Source organism: Trichomycterus rosablanca, chromosome 21 (assembly GCF_030014385.1).
Source record: "Trichomycterus rosablanca isolate fTriRos1 chromosome 21, fTriRos1.hap1, whole genome shotgun sequence".
Lineage (NCBI taxonomy): Eukaryota > Metazoa > Chordata > Actinopteri > Siluriformes > Trichomycteridae > Trichomycterus > Trichomycterus rosablanca.
Genome location: NC_086008.1, coordinates 3,034,947 through 3,055,181, shown reverse-complemented (window position 1 = coordinate 3,055,181; position 20,235 = coordinate 3,034,947). Strand labels below are relative to the sequence as shown.

The following is a 20,235-nucleotide window of genomic DNA, read 5'->3' as shown; positions in this document are numbered from 1 at the left end:
AGTGTGTGTTGTGCTGGTATGAGTGGATCAGACACAGCAGCGCTGCTGGAGTTTTTAAACACCTCACTGTCACTGCTGGACTGAGAATAGTCCACCAACCAAAAACATCCAGCCAACAGCGCCCCGTGGGCAGCGTCCTGTGACCACTGATGAAGGTCTAGAAGACGACCGACTCAAACAGCAGCAATAGATGAGCGATCGTCTCTGACTTTACATCTACAAGGTGGACCGACTAGGTAGGAGTGTCTAATAGAGTGGACAGTGAGTGGACACGGTATTTAAAAACTCCAGCAGCGCTGCTGTGTCTGATCCACTCATACCAGCACAACACACACTAACACACCACCACCATGTCAGTGTTACTGCAGTGCTGAGAATGATCCACCACCTAAATAATACCTGCTCTGTGGTGGTCCTGTGGGGCTCCTGACCATTAAAGAACAGGGTGAAAGCAGGGTAAAAAGGTTTGTAGAGAAATAGATGGTCTACAGTCAGTAATTGTAGAACTTCAAAGTGCTTCTATATGGTAAGTGGAGCTGATAAAATGGACAGTGAGTGTAGAAACAAGGAGGTGGTTTTAATGTTATGGCTGATCAGTGTATTTGTTCATGGTAAATCAGCTCAGCATCTCTTGTGAGCTGGAACATGCAGGATCTTCACTAAAGGCTATACAGTATGAACGAAAGCTGGAGAGTGGAACTGCAATCGTTCATGGCATGCCAGCTACTCAATCCACCAATGTGCTGCAACACAATCATAGACCAACGCTTCTCCTTCAAGCTCTAACTATTAAATAGAGGCAGTTGTAGCCTAGCGGTTAAGGTACTGGACTAGTAATCAAAAAGTCGTTGTTTCAAGCCCCACCACTGCCAGGTTGTCACTGTTGGCCCTTTAGCAAGGCCCTTAACCTTCAACTGCTTAGACTGTACACTGTCACAGTACTGTAAGCCGCTTTGGATAAAAGCGTCTGCTAAATGCCGAAAATGTAAATGTAAATAGAGCGAATAAGAAGGACAGATTTTAGTAGCAGTACCTGAGGTCAGCATGTTGTTGACCAGCTCCAGGAAGCCCTCCTCTGCCACGTGACCATCGGTAAACAGGAAGACTGTTTTCTTATTCTCAATGCCCAGCTTCAAGTAAAGCGTCTTCAAATCATCACGGAAACTGGACTCCGAGTAGCCTCGACTCAACACTATCTCAAACACCTGCGGCCATTAAAGAGAAGCCAGAACACTGATAAGTTTCAGGTTCCACCAGCAGGTATTTGTGTTATCTGTAATAAATACTCTGTTTACTACCTCACAGCCTGCAGTAAAAGCAGCCAGTTTGGTCAAAGACTGCTTTCCAGATCCCCCCACCCCAACCAAGAGGGCATGGCCACGGTCCATCCTGATGATACGATGGATTCTGGTCAGGTGCTCGAGCGCATCGTCGAAGAGAACCAGATTCATCCTGGTCTTGTTTTCGCTGTACTCCTCCAGGATCTCCTGTGGGAAACGAAAAGCACCACTGTGAGTTCTGGGTAATGTTGTGATGATGTATGTTGAGATGAACTAGACAAAGGAAGCACCTGGAATAGGGCCTTGCAGGCATCATAGTCCTGAATGTCCTCGTAGACTCTTGGTTCAGATTCGGTCAGGGCTGTTCTGTAGTCTCCAAACAGGATGGGATCCCTCATGGCGGAGTCCAGATCAGACCTGAAGTGTTCCTCTATCAGGTTCTTAACGTGTCTCTGCACCTGGAGACAGCGGAGGTTAAGATATTAAGACTCAATGTTCTATAATGGCTGGGCAGATGTGTGCCTGGTCATTGTGTTGCAACAACTGAGATTTACCAGGCTGCCCAAAATAATAAGGCAGCAAGTAGTGTAGGTGTTGCATGAGTCCTGGGGACCTGGGTTTAATCGGGGCCTCATGTATGGACAGGTTTTGTTTTCTTGGGATAATTCATTTTTGTCCCACCTCTCAAAACATGCAAAATGTATGCTATATGGCCTATATGGCTGAAAGTATTTGGACAACAGAAAATGTGCCAATCAGATAATACCATTCCAAAACCGTGGGCATATATGTTGAGTTCCCCCGGACCCCCATCCCTTTGTAGCTATTCAGGTCTCCTGAAAAGGCTATAAAGACATGCATTGGCTATGTCAGTGCAATGGATTGGTGCCCATTCCAGGTTATCCCTGCCTTGTGCCCAGTGTTTCCCAATAGAACTAGTCAGCACACAATCCAGACCTTTATAAAGCGATTGAGGACACCTGTCGGTGCCCCTATTGGATGTCGATTATGACAATTAGCTCAAACCGAGGGGTGTCCACTTACTTTGGCCATATAGTGTGATTGTTTGCTCTAGATGCCATTTAGTAAGCAAGTGAATGCTTAAGTGTGTACCACTTTGACATGATTTAGCACCTTGTCTAAAATGTAAGGTAGTTTCAAGTGGCACCAGACCCACTGCAACCCTGACCATTACATTACAATACATTTGCAGCATTTAGTAGATGATTTTATCCAAAGCGACTTACTGTACTGTGACAGTATACAATCTAAGCAATTGAGGGTTAAGGGTCAAGGGCCCAACAGTGACAACCTTGAACCGGCAACCTTCTGATTACTAGTCCAGTACCTTAACCACTTAGCTACAGCTGCCCTGCCCTGACCAGGATAAGGCAGTAAGTAAAAACAAATACATTTATAAAATATAGAGCCAACACACCAGGGCTTTGTCTGTTTCATTGATGAGTCTGTCATGGAAGACTCTCAGACACTCGTTCCTCCAGACCCGCACGAACTGCGTCACTGTCAGGAATCTGCAGCAAACGATCACAAATCACATGAACACATGAAGTGACTGAACTTCTCAGAGGGTCAGTAACTATATATATTTTTAAATTTTTTTTTATTTAACCTTTAATTTAACCAGGCAAGTCATTAAGAACACGTTCTTTTTAATATACAATAACAGCCTGGCAAGTAGAAGAGTCTACTTGAGGAAGAGGGAATACAACATCATCAACAGGGGGAAAAGAAGGGAAAATTATAATCATAATAGTAAAACAGTCAATTCATAGTAAAACAAGTAAATATATTAGTAAAAATATTCCTAATGCTGTTCTTAAATTTTGAGATCGGAATAAAAACCTGTAGTTTTAAAGTTTTCTGGAGTGTATTCCAATCTCTAGCAGCAGATAACTGAAATGATGAAGAGCCAAAGGCAGTGTATGTTTTGGGAAGAACCTATAATTTAATACCTCTCCGCGTTGGTGAGCGTCAGGCCGTTATAGACCCTGGAGAGATCTCTCAGGTTGAAGATGTAATGGAACTTGGAGGGGGTTGGCGGCAGGTCCTTGATGATGGATTTGTACAGCTCCAGAGTGCAGACGGTCAGCTTGTCACAGATATTCTGAATACATTCCTCGAACGGCTAGGAAAGTAATATCGATAAAGATGGAACAAGTTAACCTGTTAATAAAAAGTTTCATCACAGCATGATGTCAATTTAGCTCAAATCTGGGAAGCTCAGGTGGTGCAGCGGTAAAACACACTAGCACACTAGAGCTGGGATTTCGAATACATCGTATCGGATCTCAGCGCTGCCATCCGGCTGGGCTGGGCGGCTACATGAACAACGCTTGGCTGCTGTTCAGCCAGGTAGGGAGCCGGATAGGGACCTCATAACTGATGCAATTACGACCTCTGCTGGCTGATTGATGCTCTACGTGCACAAGGCTGATCTGCATATGAACTCGCCTCACGCAGATGAAAAGATGCAGTCGGCTACTGCTAACGTGTCGGAGGGGGCGTGTGTTAGTTCGCTCTCCTCAATCAGGGGCGGGGGTCAGCTCCAGTAGAGAGGAAGCATAATGCAATTGGGTAAAAATTGGACGCACAAAAAATGGGGAGAAAATGAATAAAAAAAATTGAGCTAAAATCTTCAAGCCAGTTGTAAAATATTAGCTAGATAATCTCATGGAGGAAGATGACGACCACTGAGCAAGTTTATCAGATGGCCAGAACAGAAAAGTAGCTACTGAACCACACTAAATCCTGCAAGTGGGGTTACTTTGGGCATATGATGAGGCACCCACATGACAACACTTAAGGATTTGAGAAAGGAAGCTGGATAGACAAGATGACAACGTAGATCTGGGAAAAGCTGACCAATCTGTACAGCCAACCATCACAAAGATATGATAATGTAGTGACTTGAAGTCACTGTAAGTTAGCACACTATTTTCCAAGGGTTACAACAGTTATTAAAACAGGGAACTCGAGTGGCTCAGCAATCTAGCCACCCATCACTAGATTCTGAGTTCAAGTCTCATCTGTGCTATCGACCAGCCAGGCATTGACACACCTGCACCGGCGGCGTAGGTGATCACGGATGGCAGTGATTCCCTTCAAGCGGAGCCTCTAGCAGGTGAAAAGAATGATGTGTATAATGTAAAAGCCATGTGAACTTGGTCAGCCATCTCCTCCCCCAGACACAGCCAATCATGTCTGTTTAGATGCCCGACCGGCCAATAGCACTGCCGAGATTGAACCCTGGTGTCAGAAACCCAGAGTACCAATCAGTAAAGATTCGACAGGGTTTAAACAGAGTGCGTCTCACCCTGGTGTGTCCCCTCAGGATGGAGGAGTAGATCAGACGTAGAGACTCTTCGTCCGGAAACGGGATGTTGAACACACTAAAGAGGGAGATGAAGCGGGGATCCACCTCGTTTCGGCCTCCCCCCGCTTTACCCATGGCTGCGATGAAGCCCAGGTCCTTCAGCATCTTGCAGTTGAGCTCCTTGCCCCTGTCGTACATTCCGCCCCTGTCTAAGAGCAGCTTGAGCAGAGCTATGGGCTGCTGGGTACCGTAGTCATCCACCTGAAAGAGGAAACAAGCCCGGACATAATAAATAAAGAACATAGTGAATCTACTTTATAATTTTCTAGACAAGCAGGACAAAAAAGAAAATCAGCCCCATCAGGTGCGTTACGCCCAAATACGTACTCGTGGCATGTTGAGGTCGTCCATAAAAACGAGCAGTCTCTTGCCCATGGGTGGGCCATAGGTTTCCTTGGTCCGCTTCTCAACGCTGGCCTCCAGGTTCCTCTGCAGGTCCATGGATGTGGTCCTCGATGAGAAGTTGATAGTCAGAACCATCTATAAAACAGTACATCAACATATATAATGGCCAATTATTAAAAGTCTGTTCAGAAACCGAGTACAGTGACGTCACTGGAAAGCTTGAGTCTCAATTAGAAGTCCCGTAGTGGGACTCACCGTGGTATCTTGGTTCAAACTGTTGAGAAAGTTTTGCGTGGTGGCTGTCTTCGAGGTTCCAGACTCTCCAACCAGAACCACCGGCCTCTTGACCTTCACCATCTGCTCTAAGAGCCAGTTCGTACGAGTGGTTTCAACGGTGGGAACTGAAAGAGAAACAGAAACAAACAGTCTGTATATGAAAGCATTGAAAAAACTGTGTTGCGTGTTAATTCACTCCAGGTGGAAGTGTTTCTATTTATTACAGTTTCTTCCTTACAGACTTGCCAGCTCACATGCTGGCAATCTGCTGCCTCTTGAAAAAATAATGCCAGACAGCACTCTGTTTCTTTTACTGGGGACCCAGCCTGCATTGTGGTACTTTTTCGGGCCTGGGATTGGTTTCTGTGCCAAGCACCAAGTTCATTCGTTGCCGCACCGGCTTGTTCTTGGTTTCCTTTTGTTCCTTAGCTGTCGCAGGCGCTCTGAGCAGCTTGCCATATTGTGACAACCAGTTTGCATCTTTGTGTGATCCCTTTTCTAACCACTTTCTACGTTGCGACTGCAAATGTTTTTTGCTGCTTTTTTTCTGTTACTGTTTTTTATTTGAGTGTTTTTTATTTTTTAATTGCATCCCGCAAATTGGGTTCATTTTGCATTCTTGCAAGTGTGAGGCTAAACCTGACGCCTCAGTGGTGAGGCACGACCCGCCCTGTTACAGGAATTCTATTAAATGCCTCTGTTACTGTGCAGAACCATTAAATTCTTATAGAAATAACCAGAATACATCAGTAAATAACATACTATCACAGAGAATTAAATGTACATGACAAATAATTTAATAAAAACCTTTATATCAGAGCAGTACAGGAGTCATAGCTAATTCATGTCAGCTGTAATAACACCATTTGAAATATTTACCAAGAATATCCATGAACTTCATATCAGGGTTGTGAATGTACTTGGTAACCAGCGAGCTCCAGGGGATCCATTTCTTAGTGCTCGGATCAAAATGGAAATCATAGAGAGTCGGCAGGTAACCTGGAAAAAGACGCAGATGTGCTGGTACTGTTATCTTAACACAGACTGATGCAGACAGGGAAAAGCTAAACCTGTTCTTGAGAGAGAAAAGAAGTAACTGCCCCATTTGAATTGCTTCTGTTATTGCATATATTTTCACACTGAATAATTTTAGTTAATTACTGCATTTTTATACACATAGTAAAGATGAATGAATGTATTTCATGCACCAAGTTATTCCAGACTGAAATCACTGAATATTTAAATTTTCTGATGTTCTTTAAATGTGAGTATTGGACTGCTGCACCATCCACTGCTGGGAATCCCTGACTGCAGTCGAGGAGGGTATATTTCCTGCTCACGCCTCCCCCGTCCTTAGCGGACGCTTTCTTGTTCACCCGTGCTTCTGCACTGGCGCCTCTATCTGCCAATCCGGGTCCTTGCACAGCGTTTGAACACCCCACCCGCATAGTCTGGTCATCCCGCCCTAGCAGACATGGTAGCCAATTAGTATCTGCTGCGAGCACTGCCAATCATGCCCTGCACCTGGGTGCCAAACTTGAAATTTAATCGCAAGCCAGCCCTCCAAACTCACATGAGATTTAGAAAAGCATTCAGAACAAGGACATTTAGAAAAGCTTTCTCCAAATGAGCCAAGGATGCTATACATGCAAAAGAGAGGATCCATACTGCTGCCCACAGTATCAACTTACAGCTGAAGATAAAAATGATAGAAATATGTCCTTCACATTAGAAATGTAAGAAATATTGAGCATGGACTGGTGACCTGTCCATTGTGCTTTCTGCCCTTCACCAGACACACTGAAACCCAGACCATAACAAAGCAGTGATAAACAATGAATAAATAAACAAATAAATTTTCAGCATACCTGGTATCTCTCCAGGACCGGCCAGCATCTTCTCATCATGAACAGCAGTCACACCTGAAAGCTTCTTAATAAAGTCATCAAACTTCTTTCGGCCGTTGTCTAAGAGTGCGGCTCCAAGTGAGCAGTAAAGAGCCTCTAGAAAGAAGCACTCCAGCTCCTCAGGACTGAAGTCTCCGGGCTCCAGCAAGGCATCCAGCATCATGGATAACTGCACCACCTACAACAGGGAATGATTTTGTGGTACTGTAATGATTTCCTCATACACAACATACAGTTTAAGCATTAAAATATGCTTAAAAGGGAGCTGTCTGGCACCTGAACAGTCATGATGGGCTGTGTCTGAGAGTGGGATGTCTGAACTGCCCAGGCAGCCCAAATATGGCAAGGCAGAAAGGCATGATTCTGTAATCAAGCCCGGCTGGCTGCCCATCTCCTCGACAGGTGGGCCTGTTATAGGATGATGCAGCAATTTATCAGGACACGATTTAGTACAATTCTTGGGTAGCATTTATAAGCCAATCATCTACGAGCTCACCTGGTCATCTACGTGACACTTAAATATTTTATTTATTTAATTTATTAGGATTTTAACGTCATGTTTTACACACTTTAAGGTCAAACACAGTCATGGACAATTTCGTATCTCCAGTTAACCTGGCTGCATGTTTGGACTGTGGGAGTTCCCAGAGGAAGCCCACACAGACACTGGGAGAACATGCAAACTCCACATAGAAAGGACTTTATTGCTGTGAGGCGACAGTGCTACCCACCCAACACTCAAATACACCCTTGAGTAAATATAGAGATATAAAGATTTATTATTAAATACAATCGTTTGTGCTCCTGATCAGCTCACCATGTTCAGATCAGTCTGAGGGACGATCGTCTTTAGTTTCTCTCCTTGTCTGCCATCAACTATTCCCTCCACTATCATGTCGATGGCGCTGGGAACGTACTTCTCAAACAGAAGGTTCAGGTCTGCCCGCTCCTGAACAACATGATATGCATTAAAACTATATTTTTGGACTTGTATTTTTATTTAAAAGAACAAACTGCACTGTAACTTTAACTTACACTCTCAGGCCTGTCGCTGACCCATTTTTGCCAGTAGGGGGCGTAGCGGAGATTTTTAGGGTCCACAAATACCATTCCACAACGGGACACAGTGGCAGGCGATGCGTACTGCAGATCTCCGACCTAAAATCAAGCATTGATAAGTAATGTACTCTCCACCCTGCCCGATTATACCCGTCACAACTGCACTTACCTCAAACAGAAGAGCGCAGTGACCCTGGAGGCGGATTCTCTCTCCGTTAGCAAGCGTCAGCAGCTTGTTGTCGTCCATCACTGAATTCATGTTCTCCACCCACAGAGCGTCCACATCGCCGTCAAACAGGATGTACCTGAAGGGTTAAGCAGCATTTATTTATAAATTTTTTTCTCTTTTTCTCCCGATTTAGCTGTCAGTGAATCTTCCGCGGCTGGGGATACCGATTGCGTTTGAGGAGGGTATATTTGCCCGCTCCATGCCCCTTCCGACGCGTGCGCAGTCCCTCGAACCCTTCTTTGCGCCCGTGCTTTGGTGGATTCGCACATGAGGCTCATCTACTTCTGCACAGGTGCTTTGGGCTGCTAATCAGGGTCCTTGCACATCGTTTGAAGACCCCAGCCACTTAGCCAATTGTGCCCGCTAGATGGCACCCAGCCGACTGGTAGCAGAGCTGAGATTCAAACCCGGGGTGTTCAGAATCTCAGCACTGGTGTGTTAGCGGAATATCTGGGCAAATCTTTTTGATTTTTAACATTCATAATGCCCCCTCGCTCTCAGTGCAGGTCCCAAGCCTGAATAATAATGAGAGTTGCATCAGGACGGGCAAATCTGGTATTCAGATCAAACTGATCCACTGTGGCGACCCCTACGACCCCCATTCCTACCTTCTCTCCTTCTTGTCTGTAGGCCTGTTGATATCTCGGAAGATGTTGGACAGGATCCCATCGGTCCAGTCTCTAGTGACCGGGTCCAGGATGCCGTAGAGCTCGATCACACTCATAGCTTTGGGGTTCAGCGTGTACAGTTTGGTCAACAGCCCAAGTCTACAGCAAGACGGATCAGAGTCAGAGGTCAGGTTAGAGGTCTGAGACTAGGTCAAGTATCAAATAAAAAGAGAGCATGACATGGAAATTGTGAATTATAAGCCGAGACCTGGTCTGTGCTTGACACAGGGTGTTTATAACCACAGATTTGCCTCCTCCTGTTGGTCCCACGACCATGGTGGTGTGTCTGGTCATCATGGTTTCGTACATCTGTACCACTTTATCAACCTGAGGCCGGTCACAGTGTCAGGAAGACAGTTAATATGAATCTAATTTATTTATACATGTACGTTTATACATATACAATAACAGTTCATTAATAATAGCTTCGAATTGCCATGAACTGTTGTTGTAAGATGAGGCAGAGCTTGTGACCAGGCTTAATGGTGTATACGGAGGCACCTGATTGGGCAGCAGGATGTACTTATTCTCCTCCAAGATGGTTTCCACAGCATCGTTAAAGCTGGGGTAGCGCACACGTGGGCAGTCCAGCCCCGGAAACAGGTCTGAGATCAGTCCCAGGAACAGAGGAACATCCTCGAACACAAACTTAGGCAGGTTCATGTCCCTCAGAGCACGCATCAGCACCACATCCTGAAGAGAAGAAGAGGAGAAGAAGTAAGACAGTAATTAACTTGGGTAATTAATATGCACACAGGGATTCAAAATGAAACACATCATGGTTCTCATCACCTCACTGAGATCAGGTGAGCCTCTCTTCAGCTCTCCCGCCATCACCAAGACAGACTTAAGAGCTCGCAGCCCGAAATCATAGTGAGACTGCTTGGACAGCTGCTCACGCGCCAGCTTATACAACACCGTCATCTTCTTTGCCAGCACCTGCGGCACAGAAACCAGAATATAAACACGCTGGTGCCTTGCAGAACTTCAGCGTGTGTAGGATTATGGTTTATTATCTGCTTTGAGGATGTCTTGGTCACCTTGGCCATGAGGAAGCCCTCGGAGAACAGCATGATCTCGCAGATCTGCTGAAGGTCAGGGACGATAACCACCACCGGCCTGAACAATGCCTTGACCGACTCGGGGAGCTCAGTGCGGCCAGCGTAACCGGGGTTCATCGTGATGAAGATCCCCATTCTAGAGTCCAGGCTGATCTCCTGACCCTCAAACTATCAACATGTCAAACACAGGATGCAAGATTACGATTATAACATGCTGTAGTGCTTTGATAATAGATTATACGGACAAAAGTATTGGGACACCACTTTTAATTACTGAATTTACTGAATGCAGGTGTAATAAATCAATTATATAAAGGGAATTATATGCTTCCAACTTTGTAGCAACAGTTTAGGCAAGTTTACGGTATGACTGTGCCACTGTGCACAAAGCAAGCTCCATGAAGACATGAGGAAAAGCTCACAGAGCCCTGACCACTGAACAGCTCTGGGATGAACCTGAACATTAACCAACATTACTGCCCAGCCATACAAAATGCTCTTTTGACTGAGTGGGCCACAAATTCTAGCGAGATGCCTTCTCAAAAGAGTGACTGTTGTTATAGCTGAAAAAATCACATTCAGGTCATTCTATTTTAATATTAGTTGTTTTTGAAATGGAACGTCCAACAATCTCATGCTCAGGTGTCCAAATACTTTCGACCATATAGTCTAATATTACATTACTTTAACAGAAGCATGATTCCCTCAAAAGGAAAAAATGAGAGGGATACAGAAGACTTAAGAACATCCAGACGCTCTGAACTCACGTGAAACCTCTTGAGATGCAGAATGAGAGCGTTGCGGATGGTCTGAATCTGGGAGGAAATGACCGACAGCACCGAGGCATCGATGCGGTTGAACTCATCAAAGCAGCCCCAGGCTCCGCACTGAGCCAGGCCAGAGAAGATCTTCCCAACCGCCTGACACGGTGACAGGAAAAGAAAGAGAAAGGCTGTGAGACCCTGCACGTGTATCTCTAAGGGTTCTGCTAAACTTAATGAATCATGGCAAATTTTCATCCCTTTCGTTATATACATAAGTCTGTCACGGATTCAGCTCCTCTGTGTTCCTGGAAAGTGCCTATGTGCCACGCCCCTCTCTCCAGGAGCACTCTGTCTCCAGTCAACACCACCCATTTTTGGATTGGTCCCTTGCTAATTATCCTCAGGGATATGATATAAGGAGGCAGCTGGCAGGACTCGGTGGAGACTATTTTGATTTGGATTTTGACTCTGACTCTGTCTGTTTGCCTTGTTTTGATTTGTTTGTTAAATTTGTTTGCCCTGTTTTGCTCCTGTTTGCTTCTGTTTGTCAGGTTTGTCCCTAGTTATTGTCCATGACCTTGTCCATGCCCCTGCCCATGCTTTTGTCCAGGTTTTTAAGTCTTGTATTTGTCTTGTTCATGTTTAGCTTTAGTATTGTTAGCCTTAGCTTAGGGGTCAGTATAGTTTAGTCAGGGTTCTTGTATGTTTAGGATTAGCGTTTAGATTAGCATTTAGCTTAGTTTATTTGTGTTTAGCTTAGGCTTGTAATCTTAGCATGTAGCATAGGTTGTGTGTTGGTGTCTTGTCTTGTTTATACCTGTCTTGTGTAACCTTGTTGTGTCTTGTTATTAATAAACTTTAGTTAAGACGTCTCTGCGTGTGTGTCCGCCTCCTCTTGTCTTGTCATAGCCCATATAGCGTTACAAAGTCTTCCTCACCCAGAACAAAAAATCTACTACATCACCCCATTCAATCCAAAAAACTACATCACCCCATTCTAAATAAACTGCACTGGCATCCAATCACATCACGCATTATATTCAAAATTCTGCTTTATTACTTTTAAAGCTCTCCATGGTCTGGCCCCAGCTTATCTTCGAGAGCTCTTACACCCTTACATTCCCTTTTGCTCCTTAAGGTCCTCCAGTGGTAGGTTTCTCTCTACGCCTCTGATTAAACTGTCCTCAATCAGTGGCAGATCTTTCAGTGCTCCTAAGCTCTGGAACTCTCAATGTACAGCCGTTTTCAGACACAGTTCTCTTTTTCATGCATATGCAAATAAGAGAGGATTGTGCAAAACAGGGTGAAGATATTAGAAGCATACCACTGGACCCTAAAGGATGTGGGTCATAAAAAATCAAGCCACACTGGCAGCACCTCAGCCCCTTTTTCAACCTTGTACAAAACTACTGATCTAACCTATTATCATATTACACGATCATGCAAGAACCGAGTCGCAACAAACAATAACAATAAATAGTTCTTTGTTTAGTGTCTTGGATTATATCTTCGACTCTTACCATGTAGTCCATTCCCTCACCACAGTTGGTGACCACACAGAGCAGACCCAAAGCCTTGGCCAGGTCTTTAGTGGACTCAGTTTTTCCTGTACCAGCAGGCCCAGCGGGTGCTCCCCCCAGGTACATAGACAGAGCCTGGAAATGACATGACACCACATTACATCACATTCAGTGTTCATTTAAATACAGATGTAGCAAGAAGGTTTCAGGCATGCTGGGAAAAATAATAGTTTAAAGGGAAGTGGGTATGTTTATTTTAAAGGAGTATAATAATCTTCCCATAAAGATTATAAACTGGTGAGTGAAACTGGCAATGGAATGGAATTGTTGGTGATCAGGTAGCTCTGTTATTTATATTTATTTATTTACAAAACAGTCTCTGGCCCCATGTTTGCATGTTTTTTACTCCATCTGACCCCCAACAAGAAAAGTTTGGACACCCCTGGACCCAACAAGAAAAGTTTGGACACCCCTGGACCCAACAAGAAAAGTTTGGACACCCCTGGAACCAACAAGAAAGGTTTGAACACCCCTGGCCCTAACAAGAAAAGTTTGGACACTCCTGGCCCCAACAAGAAAGGTTTGGACACCCCTGGAACCAACAAGAAAGGTTTGGACACCCCTGGAACCAACAAGAAAGGTTTGGACACCCCTGGAACCAACAAGAAAGGTTTGGACACCCCTGGCCCTAACAAGAAAAGTTTGGACACTCCTGGCCCCAACCAGAAAGGTTTGGACACCCCTGGAACCAACAAGAAAGGTTTGGACACCCCTGGCCCTAACAAGAAAAGTTTGGACACTCCTGGCCCCAACCAGAAAGGTTTGGACACCCCTGGCCCCAACAAGAAAAGTTTGGACACCCCTGACCCCAAGAAGAAAGGTTTGGACACCCCTGGCCCCAACAAGAAAGGTTTGGACACCCCTGGCCCCAACAAGAAAGGTTTGGACACCCCTGGCCACAACAAGAAAAGTTTGGACACCCCTGACCCCAAGAAGAAAGGTTTGGACACCCCTGGCCCTAACAAGAAAGGTTTGGACACCCCTGGAACCAACAAGAAATGTTTGGACACCCCTGGAACCAACAAGAAAGGTTTGGACACCCCTGGCCCCAACCAGAAAAGTTTGGACACCCCTGGCCCCAACAAGAAAAGTTTGGACACCCCTGGCCCCAACAAGAAAAGTTTGGACACCCCTGGCCCCAACCAGAAATGTTTGGACACCCCTGGCCCCAACAAGAAAAGTTTGGACACCCCTGGACCCAATAAGAAAAGTTTGGACACCCCTGGCCCCAACCAGAAATGTTTGGACACCCCTGGCCCCAACCAGAAAAGTTTGGACACCCCTGGCCCCAACCAGAAATGTTTGGACACCCCTGGCCCCAACAAGAAAAGTTTGGACACCCCTGGACCCAACAAGAAAAGTTTGGACACCCCTGGCCCCAACCAGAAATGTTTGGACACCCCTGGCCCCAACCAGAAAAGTTTGGACACCCCTGGCCCCAACCAGAAAGGTTTGGACACCCCTGGCCCCAACAAGAAAAGTTTGGACACCCCTGGACCCAACAAGAAAAGTTTGGACACCCCTGGCCCCAACCAGAAATGTTTGGACACCCCTGGCCCCAACAAGAAAAGTTTGGACACCCCTGGCCCCAACAAGAAAAGTTTGGACACCCCTGGCCCCAACCAGAAAAGTTTGGACACCCCTGGCCCCAACAAGAAAAGTTTGGACACCCCTGACCCCAACAAGAAAAGTTTGGACACCCCTGGCCCCAACCAGAAAAGTTTGGACACCCCTGACCCCAACAAGAAAAGTTTGGACACCCCTGACCCCAACCAGAAAGGTTTGGACACCCCTGGCCCCAACAAGAAAAGTTTGGACACCCCTGGCCCCAACAAGAAAAGTTTGGACACCCCTGACCCCAACAAGAAAAGTTTGGACACCCCTGGCCCCAACAAGAAAAGTTTGGACACCCCTGACCCCAACAAGAAAAGTTTGGACACCCCTGACCCCAACAAGAAAAGTTTGGACACCCCTGACCCCAACAAGAAAGGTTTGGACACCCCTGTACCCAAAGGTTTGGACACCCCTGGCCCCAACAAGAAAAATTTGGACATCCCCGGCCCCAAAAAGAAAAGTTTGGACACCCCTGGCCTCAACAAGAAAAGTTTGGACACCCCTGGCCCCAACAAGAAAAGTTTGGACACCCCTGGCCCCAACAAGAAAAGTTTGGACACCCCTGGCCCCAACAAGAAAAGTTTGGACACCCCTGACCCCAACAAGAAAAGTTTGGACACCCCTGACCCCAACAAGAAAAGTTTGGACACCCCTGACCCCAACAAGAAAGGTTTGGACACCCCTGTACCCAAAGGTTTGGACACCCCTGGCCCCAACAAGAAAAATTTGGACATCCCCGGCCCCAAAAAGAAAAGTTTGGACACCCCTGGCCTCAACAAGAAAAGTTTGGACACCCCTGGCCTCAACAAGAAAAGTTTGGACACCCCTGGCCTCAACAAGAAAAGATTGGACACCCCTGGCCCCAACAAGAAAAGTTTGGACACCCCTGACCCCAACAAGAAAAGTTTGGACACCCCTGACCCCAACAAGAAAAGTTTGGACACCCCTGACCCCAACAAGAAAGGTTTGGACACCCCTGTACCCAAAGGTTTGGACACCCCTGGCCCCAACAAGAAAAATTTGGACATCCCCGGCCCCAAAAAGAAAAGTTTGGACACCCCTGGCCTCAACAAGAAAAGTTTGGACACCCCTGGCCTCAACAAGAAAAGTTTGGACACCCCTGGCCTCAACAAGAAAAGTTTGGACACCCCTGGCCCCAACAAGAAAAATTTGGACATCCCCGGCCCCAAAAAGAAAAGTTTGGACACCCCTGGCCTCAACAAGAAAAGTTTGGACACCCCTGGCCTCAACAAGAAAAGTTTGGACACCCCTGGCCCCAACAAGAAAAGTTTGGACACCCCTGACCCCAACAAGAAAAGTTTGGACACCCCTGACCCCAACAAGAAAAGTTTGGACACCCCTGACCCCAACAAGAAAAGTTTGGACACCCCTGACCCCAACAAGAAAAGTTTGGACACCCCTGACCCCAACAAGAAAGGTTTGGACACCCCTGTACCCAAAGGTTTGGACACCCCTGGCCCCAACAAGAAAAATTTGGACATCCCCGGCCCCAAAAAGAAAAGTTTGGACACCCCTGGCCTCAACAAGAAAAGTTTGGACACCCCTGGCCTCAACAAGAAAAGTTTGGACACCCCTGGCCTCAACAAGAAAAGTTTGGACACCCCTGGCCCCAACAAGAAAAATTTGGACATCCCCGGCCCCAAAAAGAAAAGTTTGGACACCCCTGGCCTCAACAAGAAAAGTTTGGACACCCCTGGCCTCAACAAGAAAAGTTTGGACACCCCTGGCCCCAACAAGAAAAGTTTGGACACCCCTGGACCCAAAGGTTTGGACACCCCTGACCCCAACAAGAAATGTTTGGACACCCCTGGACCCAAAGGTTTGGACACCCCTGACCCCAACAAGAAAGGTTTGGACACTCGTGGCATCAGATGGAGTTAAAAACAAGAAAGGTTTGGACACCCCTGACCCCAACAAGGAAAATTTGGACACCCCTGACCCCCCAACAAGGAAAGTTTGGACACCCCTGGCCCCAACAAGAAAGTTTTGGACACCCCTGGAGCCAACAAGAAAAGTTTGGACACCCCTGGCCCCAACACAAAAGGTGTGGACACCCCTGGTCTACATGAATGCGCAGGTGTACCTGAGTGAGTGTGAGGTAAATGCGATCGGTGAGAGGAGTGATGACCAGTCGGCCGTTCAGACCCATGTACTCGTAGCCGTAGGAGAACTGAGCTGAACACTGTCGCACAAACAGGTCGTCCGGTTCTTTATCCCAGTAGAAGCGCAGCTGACTCTCCCACTCAAACTCACGAGCGTCTGTAATACTGGGAACGACACGAGAGGGTAATTGATACATATTCAACAAGCATTTGAGGACGTACGTTGTTCTTAATTACAGAAACACATCTGAAACACCCTTTTTAAAGAGCTAATCATCGTCCAGAGTAACCCTCTTTCACCTGTCTCTGACGAAGCTGTCCACGATGTCCCTGGCGTGGACGTTGATGATGAGCACGGTGTTGAGCTTGCGGCGGTCGTTCTTCTTCAAGGGCTGCGTGATCCGTCTGACCAGGTCGTCGATCTGCCCGTGCATTTTCTTGGCGTACAGTTTGAGGGCCTGCTTGTCTCCTGCGCTCACCTTGCGGAAGACGTCCTCCACCTCCCACGTCCACCACACCTGGTTCGAGGCCAGCACGACCATTCCTTGGTAGTCCAGCATCCAGTCCACCCTGAACCGAAAAAAGGTGGGTAAGATGGTGATTAGTTTAAGAAACGTTATTAAGGGTAAATAAGTGCAGCTGGAAGGTTAAAATCCTTTTTCCTTTCTTTCTTTTTGCACTTTTCACGTCGGGTCCCCGTGTATTACGGTGGTCTGTTATCCAAGCTCACCACATTTGGCTATTGGCCAGCTGGCTATGTCTGGGGAAAGTAGTCAAAGCCTTGAGATGGATTGCCCTGTGCTCTGCTCCGTACTCCCTGGTGGAACTGCTCCACTGCAACCCTGACCAAGATACAGCGGTTAAAAAAATAAAAATAATCTATTTATTTTAAATCCACCGATACACCCCCACACTGGCTGAGGAGAGCCACAGACTAGCACCACTCCAACACGTGTAAGGTTGGCGACTTCCTTTAGTACTCGTGAAGCTACCTTAACACCTCAACCACACAGCAGAGGTCGCATGTAGGAGGAACCCCAATATTCGGAATGCCGGTCTGCACCTGGTCTTGCAGTGCTGGTAGTAGAAGATGGCCTCCTTGGTGATGAGCCTGTTGGTTCTTCTCATCTCTAAGAGGACCGCCGTCATCCAGTCCTCGACTCGTCCTTCTGCTGGGATGGGCTGCCTGAGCTCCATCACCTCCCCCTCTGCTGATACCAGGGCCCCTGCCACCGTCTCTCCGTTTGTCCCGGTGTCAAAGCGCAGAGATGCGATGTTGTCGTACATCTGTGGACGAATAGAATGTGTGTAGACTGTCAAGGGAGAAACATTCCAAAGAGTTTCTCTTTTTTTCTATTAATTTATGCATTTTCTTTCGATTTTAGCATAGTCAATCTGTCTTCCACTCCTGGGGATCCCTGATTGCGCTCGAGGAGGGTATATTTTCTGCTCACGCCTCCTCCGACTCATGCGCAGTCCTTAGCGGACTCTTATCTGTTAACCAGGGTCCTTACACCACCCACTTATAGTCCAGAAAAACGAATTATATTACCAAATTAGGTCGCTCGGGTGGCGCTTTGGTCTATTAAGATTTAAACCAGGATCTTAGAGGTGCTATCAGTCAGCCAGCCATCTACACAGACATGAGTGGCTATGGATGGGGATGAATTCAAACCCTGAATTCCAGCGGTATTGGGGTAGCGTAATTTACTCCTCTTCCATCCAAGCGACATATTTATTACATATTATTATTATATATTACTGTTTAGTAATACATACAGAATACACACAGTATGTAGGCGACCACTGGAGGTCCGAGCCTACATTTCCCAAACCATCGTAGCGCACTTATTACCTTGATCATGTGTTCCTGTACGCAGGACGGCTCGCTGCTCCCGAGAATGCTGAGCAGCTCATCGTCCGAGATGAAGAAGAATCGAGGGAAGGCGTTGCGTTTAGAGTCTAGGTAATCGTTCAGACTCTTCTGACAGCGCTCCAAACCATCGCTCAGGTTCTGCAGGTCCGCTAGACGGTTCGGGACCAGGCAGCACTTTTTAATTCCTGGGTCCCTCATTGTGTCAGACATTATCTGAGGAGAGAGAGGGAGTTTCGACATTTTTCAATTCATCTGAACTCATTGTATTAGAGAAAATGACATTCGAACATACTGTAGTTTCTTACCTTTTTAAACGTTTTGTCAATGCCGTCAAACTTCTTGGCTTCTTCGGGCAGTTGGGAGCGGATATCACCTCCAATGAAGATGCTTTCCAGGTACATCCACTTCCTCTGCACTAACATCCAAACCTGGACAGTGACACACGATTTATTTCAATATTTTATGTTTATGTGACCTGAAAAAAGCTTTGCTTACATGTAACTACTGCATTGGTGCTTGGGTGGCAAATCACACTAGCCAACTACCACTGAGATCTGGGATTCAAATCTCTGCAGCAGACAGCTATTATTAGCCTGTCTGGCGTCTACACGGACATGAACACGAACCCTTGGAGGATGCACTTGTCAGAGCGCTCTCGGTGTTAGTCCCAGGCCTTTGGTTGTGTCAGGAAGGGCAGGTATGACTACTAACCTCTATGACCTCGCTGATGAGTGACAGGCTCTTCTCCCACTGCTGGATGATGGACAGAAAAGGTCCCACAAAGCGGCTCCCCGCCATACTCTGTAGGTTCATGGCGTTATCATCCAGGTTCTGAAGGATCTCGTCTACAGAGCCCAGGATGTAGCCACGTTCCTGTGTGCCCTTGAAGTAGCGCTGCACACTGAGCTTCATATTCTCCCAGGTCTCCACAACCTCCTTCACGCCCTGTCGAAAAATAAAGATGGATCATCATGCATCGATGTACAGTATAATCTGCTTGGAGAACACAGAACTAGCAAGGTAACATAAAACCACAGACACCAGAGATCAAATATTGCAAATATTGGACACCTGATCATAAGCTTACTACACATTCTATTCCAAAACCATGGACATTATCAGGGACGCCAAAACAACCTCCACTACACTTCTCGGAAAGCTTTCCACACGATTTTGAAAGGTGTCTGTGAGAATTTGTGCCCTTTCAGTTAAAAGTCCATATGTGAGGTCAGGCGCTGACGTTTCATAAGAATTGATTGATTGCAATTAACATTAACATTCCAATTCATCCCAAAGGTGTTTAACTGGGTTGAGGTTAGAGCTCTATACAGACATCTCAAGTTGGAGTTCCTCCAAATCGAACTCGTCAAACCCCTCCGTATGGACCTTGCTTTGAGAACGAGGGCACGGTCATCATGGAACAGGAGAAACGCTATTTAAACTGTTGCGACAGAATTCTATTGAAGCATATAATCTAGTTACATAACTGATTTCTTACACTAGTTAGCAATAGGTGGTTCTGAAACATCTAAACTCAATCAATAGCTGGAGTGTCCATATAATCTTGGCCATATTTTGTGCATAGGCAGCTAACAAAGAGTAATTTCATGTATTTTAGACCTTCTCTATACTGAGTTCTTTGACAGCTGAGGTGACGATGTCCCCGATGACGGTGCCGTGCTTGTGTAACTCCATGGCGAACATGTTCTCCAGTGTGAAGGTGTCCGGTTTCATATCGAAGCTGGTGCCCGTCCGCTCCATCAGCTCCTTCCAGTGCCTGAGAAAGAGTTAAGAATGCACTGTAAATCATGACAGCTCCTTATTAGAGATACAGCATATGGTCAAAAGTACGTGGACACCCTGTAAATATTGAGTTTAGCCATTTCAGCCAACCTATTGTTGGATTTTGTGGCAACAGTTTCATGAAGAACCTTTCCTGGTCCAGTATGGCGGTGCCCTCATGCACCAAGCAGGTTCTAGGAGGACATGGCTTAACAAAATTGGTTTGAGGGAACTCTAGTGGGCTGCCAGAGGTCCAACCTAGACTCCACTCAATTCA

General features: G+C 46.3%; 1 protein-coding gene across 1 annotated transcript in view; it reads right to left on the bottom strand.

Annotated features, from left to right (window-relative positions):
- Window positions 1–20,235, bottom strand: part of dnah10 (dynein axonemal heavy chain 10) — a 61,467-nt gene that overhangs the window by 20,285 nt on the left and 20,947 nt on the right. The window contains exons 26-52 of the mRNA XM_063018160.1: window positions 19,797–19,953; window positions 18,888–19,121; window positions 18,482–18,604; window positions 18,156–18,389; window positions 17,364–17,587; window positions 16,601–16,870; window positions 16,282–16,465; window positions 12,504–12,638; window positions 10,987–11,139; window positions 10,199–10,387; window positions 9,951–10,097; window positions 9,660–9,851; window positions 9,367–9,485; window positions 9,099–9,257; window positions 8,431–8,566; window positions 8,238–8,360; window positions 8,020–8,151; window positions 7,164–7,380; window positions 6,175–6,294; window positions 5,275–5,420; window positions 5,002–5,154; window positions 4,615–4,875; window positions 3,254–3,426; window positions 2,719–2,812; window positions 1,571–1,738; window positions 1,299–1,487; window positions 1,034–1,205 (exon numbers count right to left, since the gene is read on the bottom strand). Of these exons, the coding sequence (XP_062874230.1) occupies window positions 1,034–1,205; window positions 1,299–1,487; window positions 1,571–1,738; window positions 2,719–2,812; window positions 3,254–3,426; window positions 4,615–4,875; window positions 5,002–5,154; window positions 5,275–5,420; window positions 6,175–6,294; window positions 7,164–7,380; window positions 8,020–8,151; window positions 8,238–8,360; window positions 8,431–8,566; window positions 9,099–9,257; window positions 9,367–9,485; window positions 9,660–9,851; window positions 9,951–10,097; window positions 10,199–10,387; window positions 10,987–11,139; window positions 12,504–12,638; window positions 16,282–16,465; window positions 16,601–16,870; window positions 17,364–17,587; window positions 18,156–18,389; window positions 18,482–18,604; window positions 18,888–19,121; window positions 19,797–19,953 (4,604 nt within the window). The remainder of the gene's footprint in view (window positions 1–1,033; window positions 1,206–1,298; window positions 1,488–1,570; window positions 1,739–2,718; window positions 2,813–3,253; window positions 3,427–4,614; window positions 4,876–5,001; window positions 5,155–5,274; window positions 5,421–6,174; window positions 6,295–7,163; window positions 7,381–8,019; window positions 8,152–8,237; window positions 8,361–8,430; window positions 8,567–9,098; window positions 9,258–9,366; window positions 9,486–9,659; window positions 9,852–9,950; window positions 10,098–10,198; window positions 10,388–10,986; window positions 11,140–12,503; window positions 12,639–16,281; window positions 16,466–16,600; window positions 16,871–17,363; window positions 17,588–18,155; window positions 18,390–18,481; window positions 18,605–18,887; window positions 19,122–19,796; window positions 19,954–20,235) is intronic.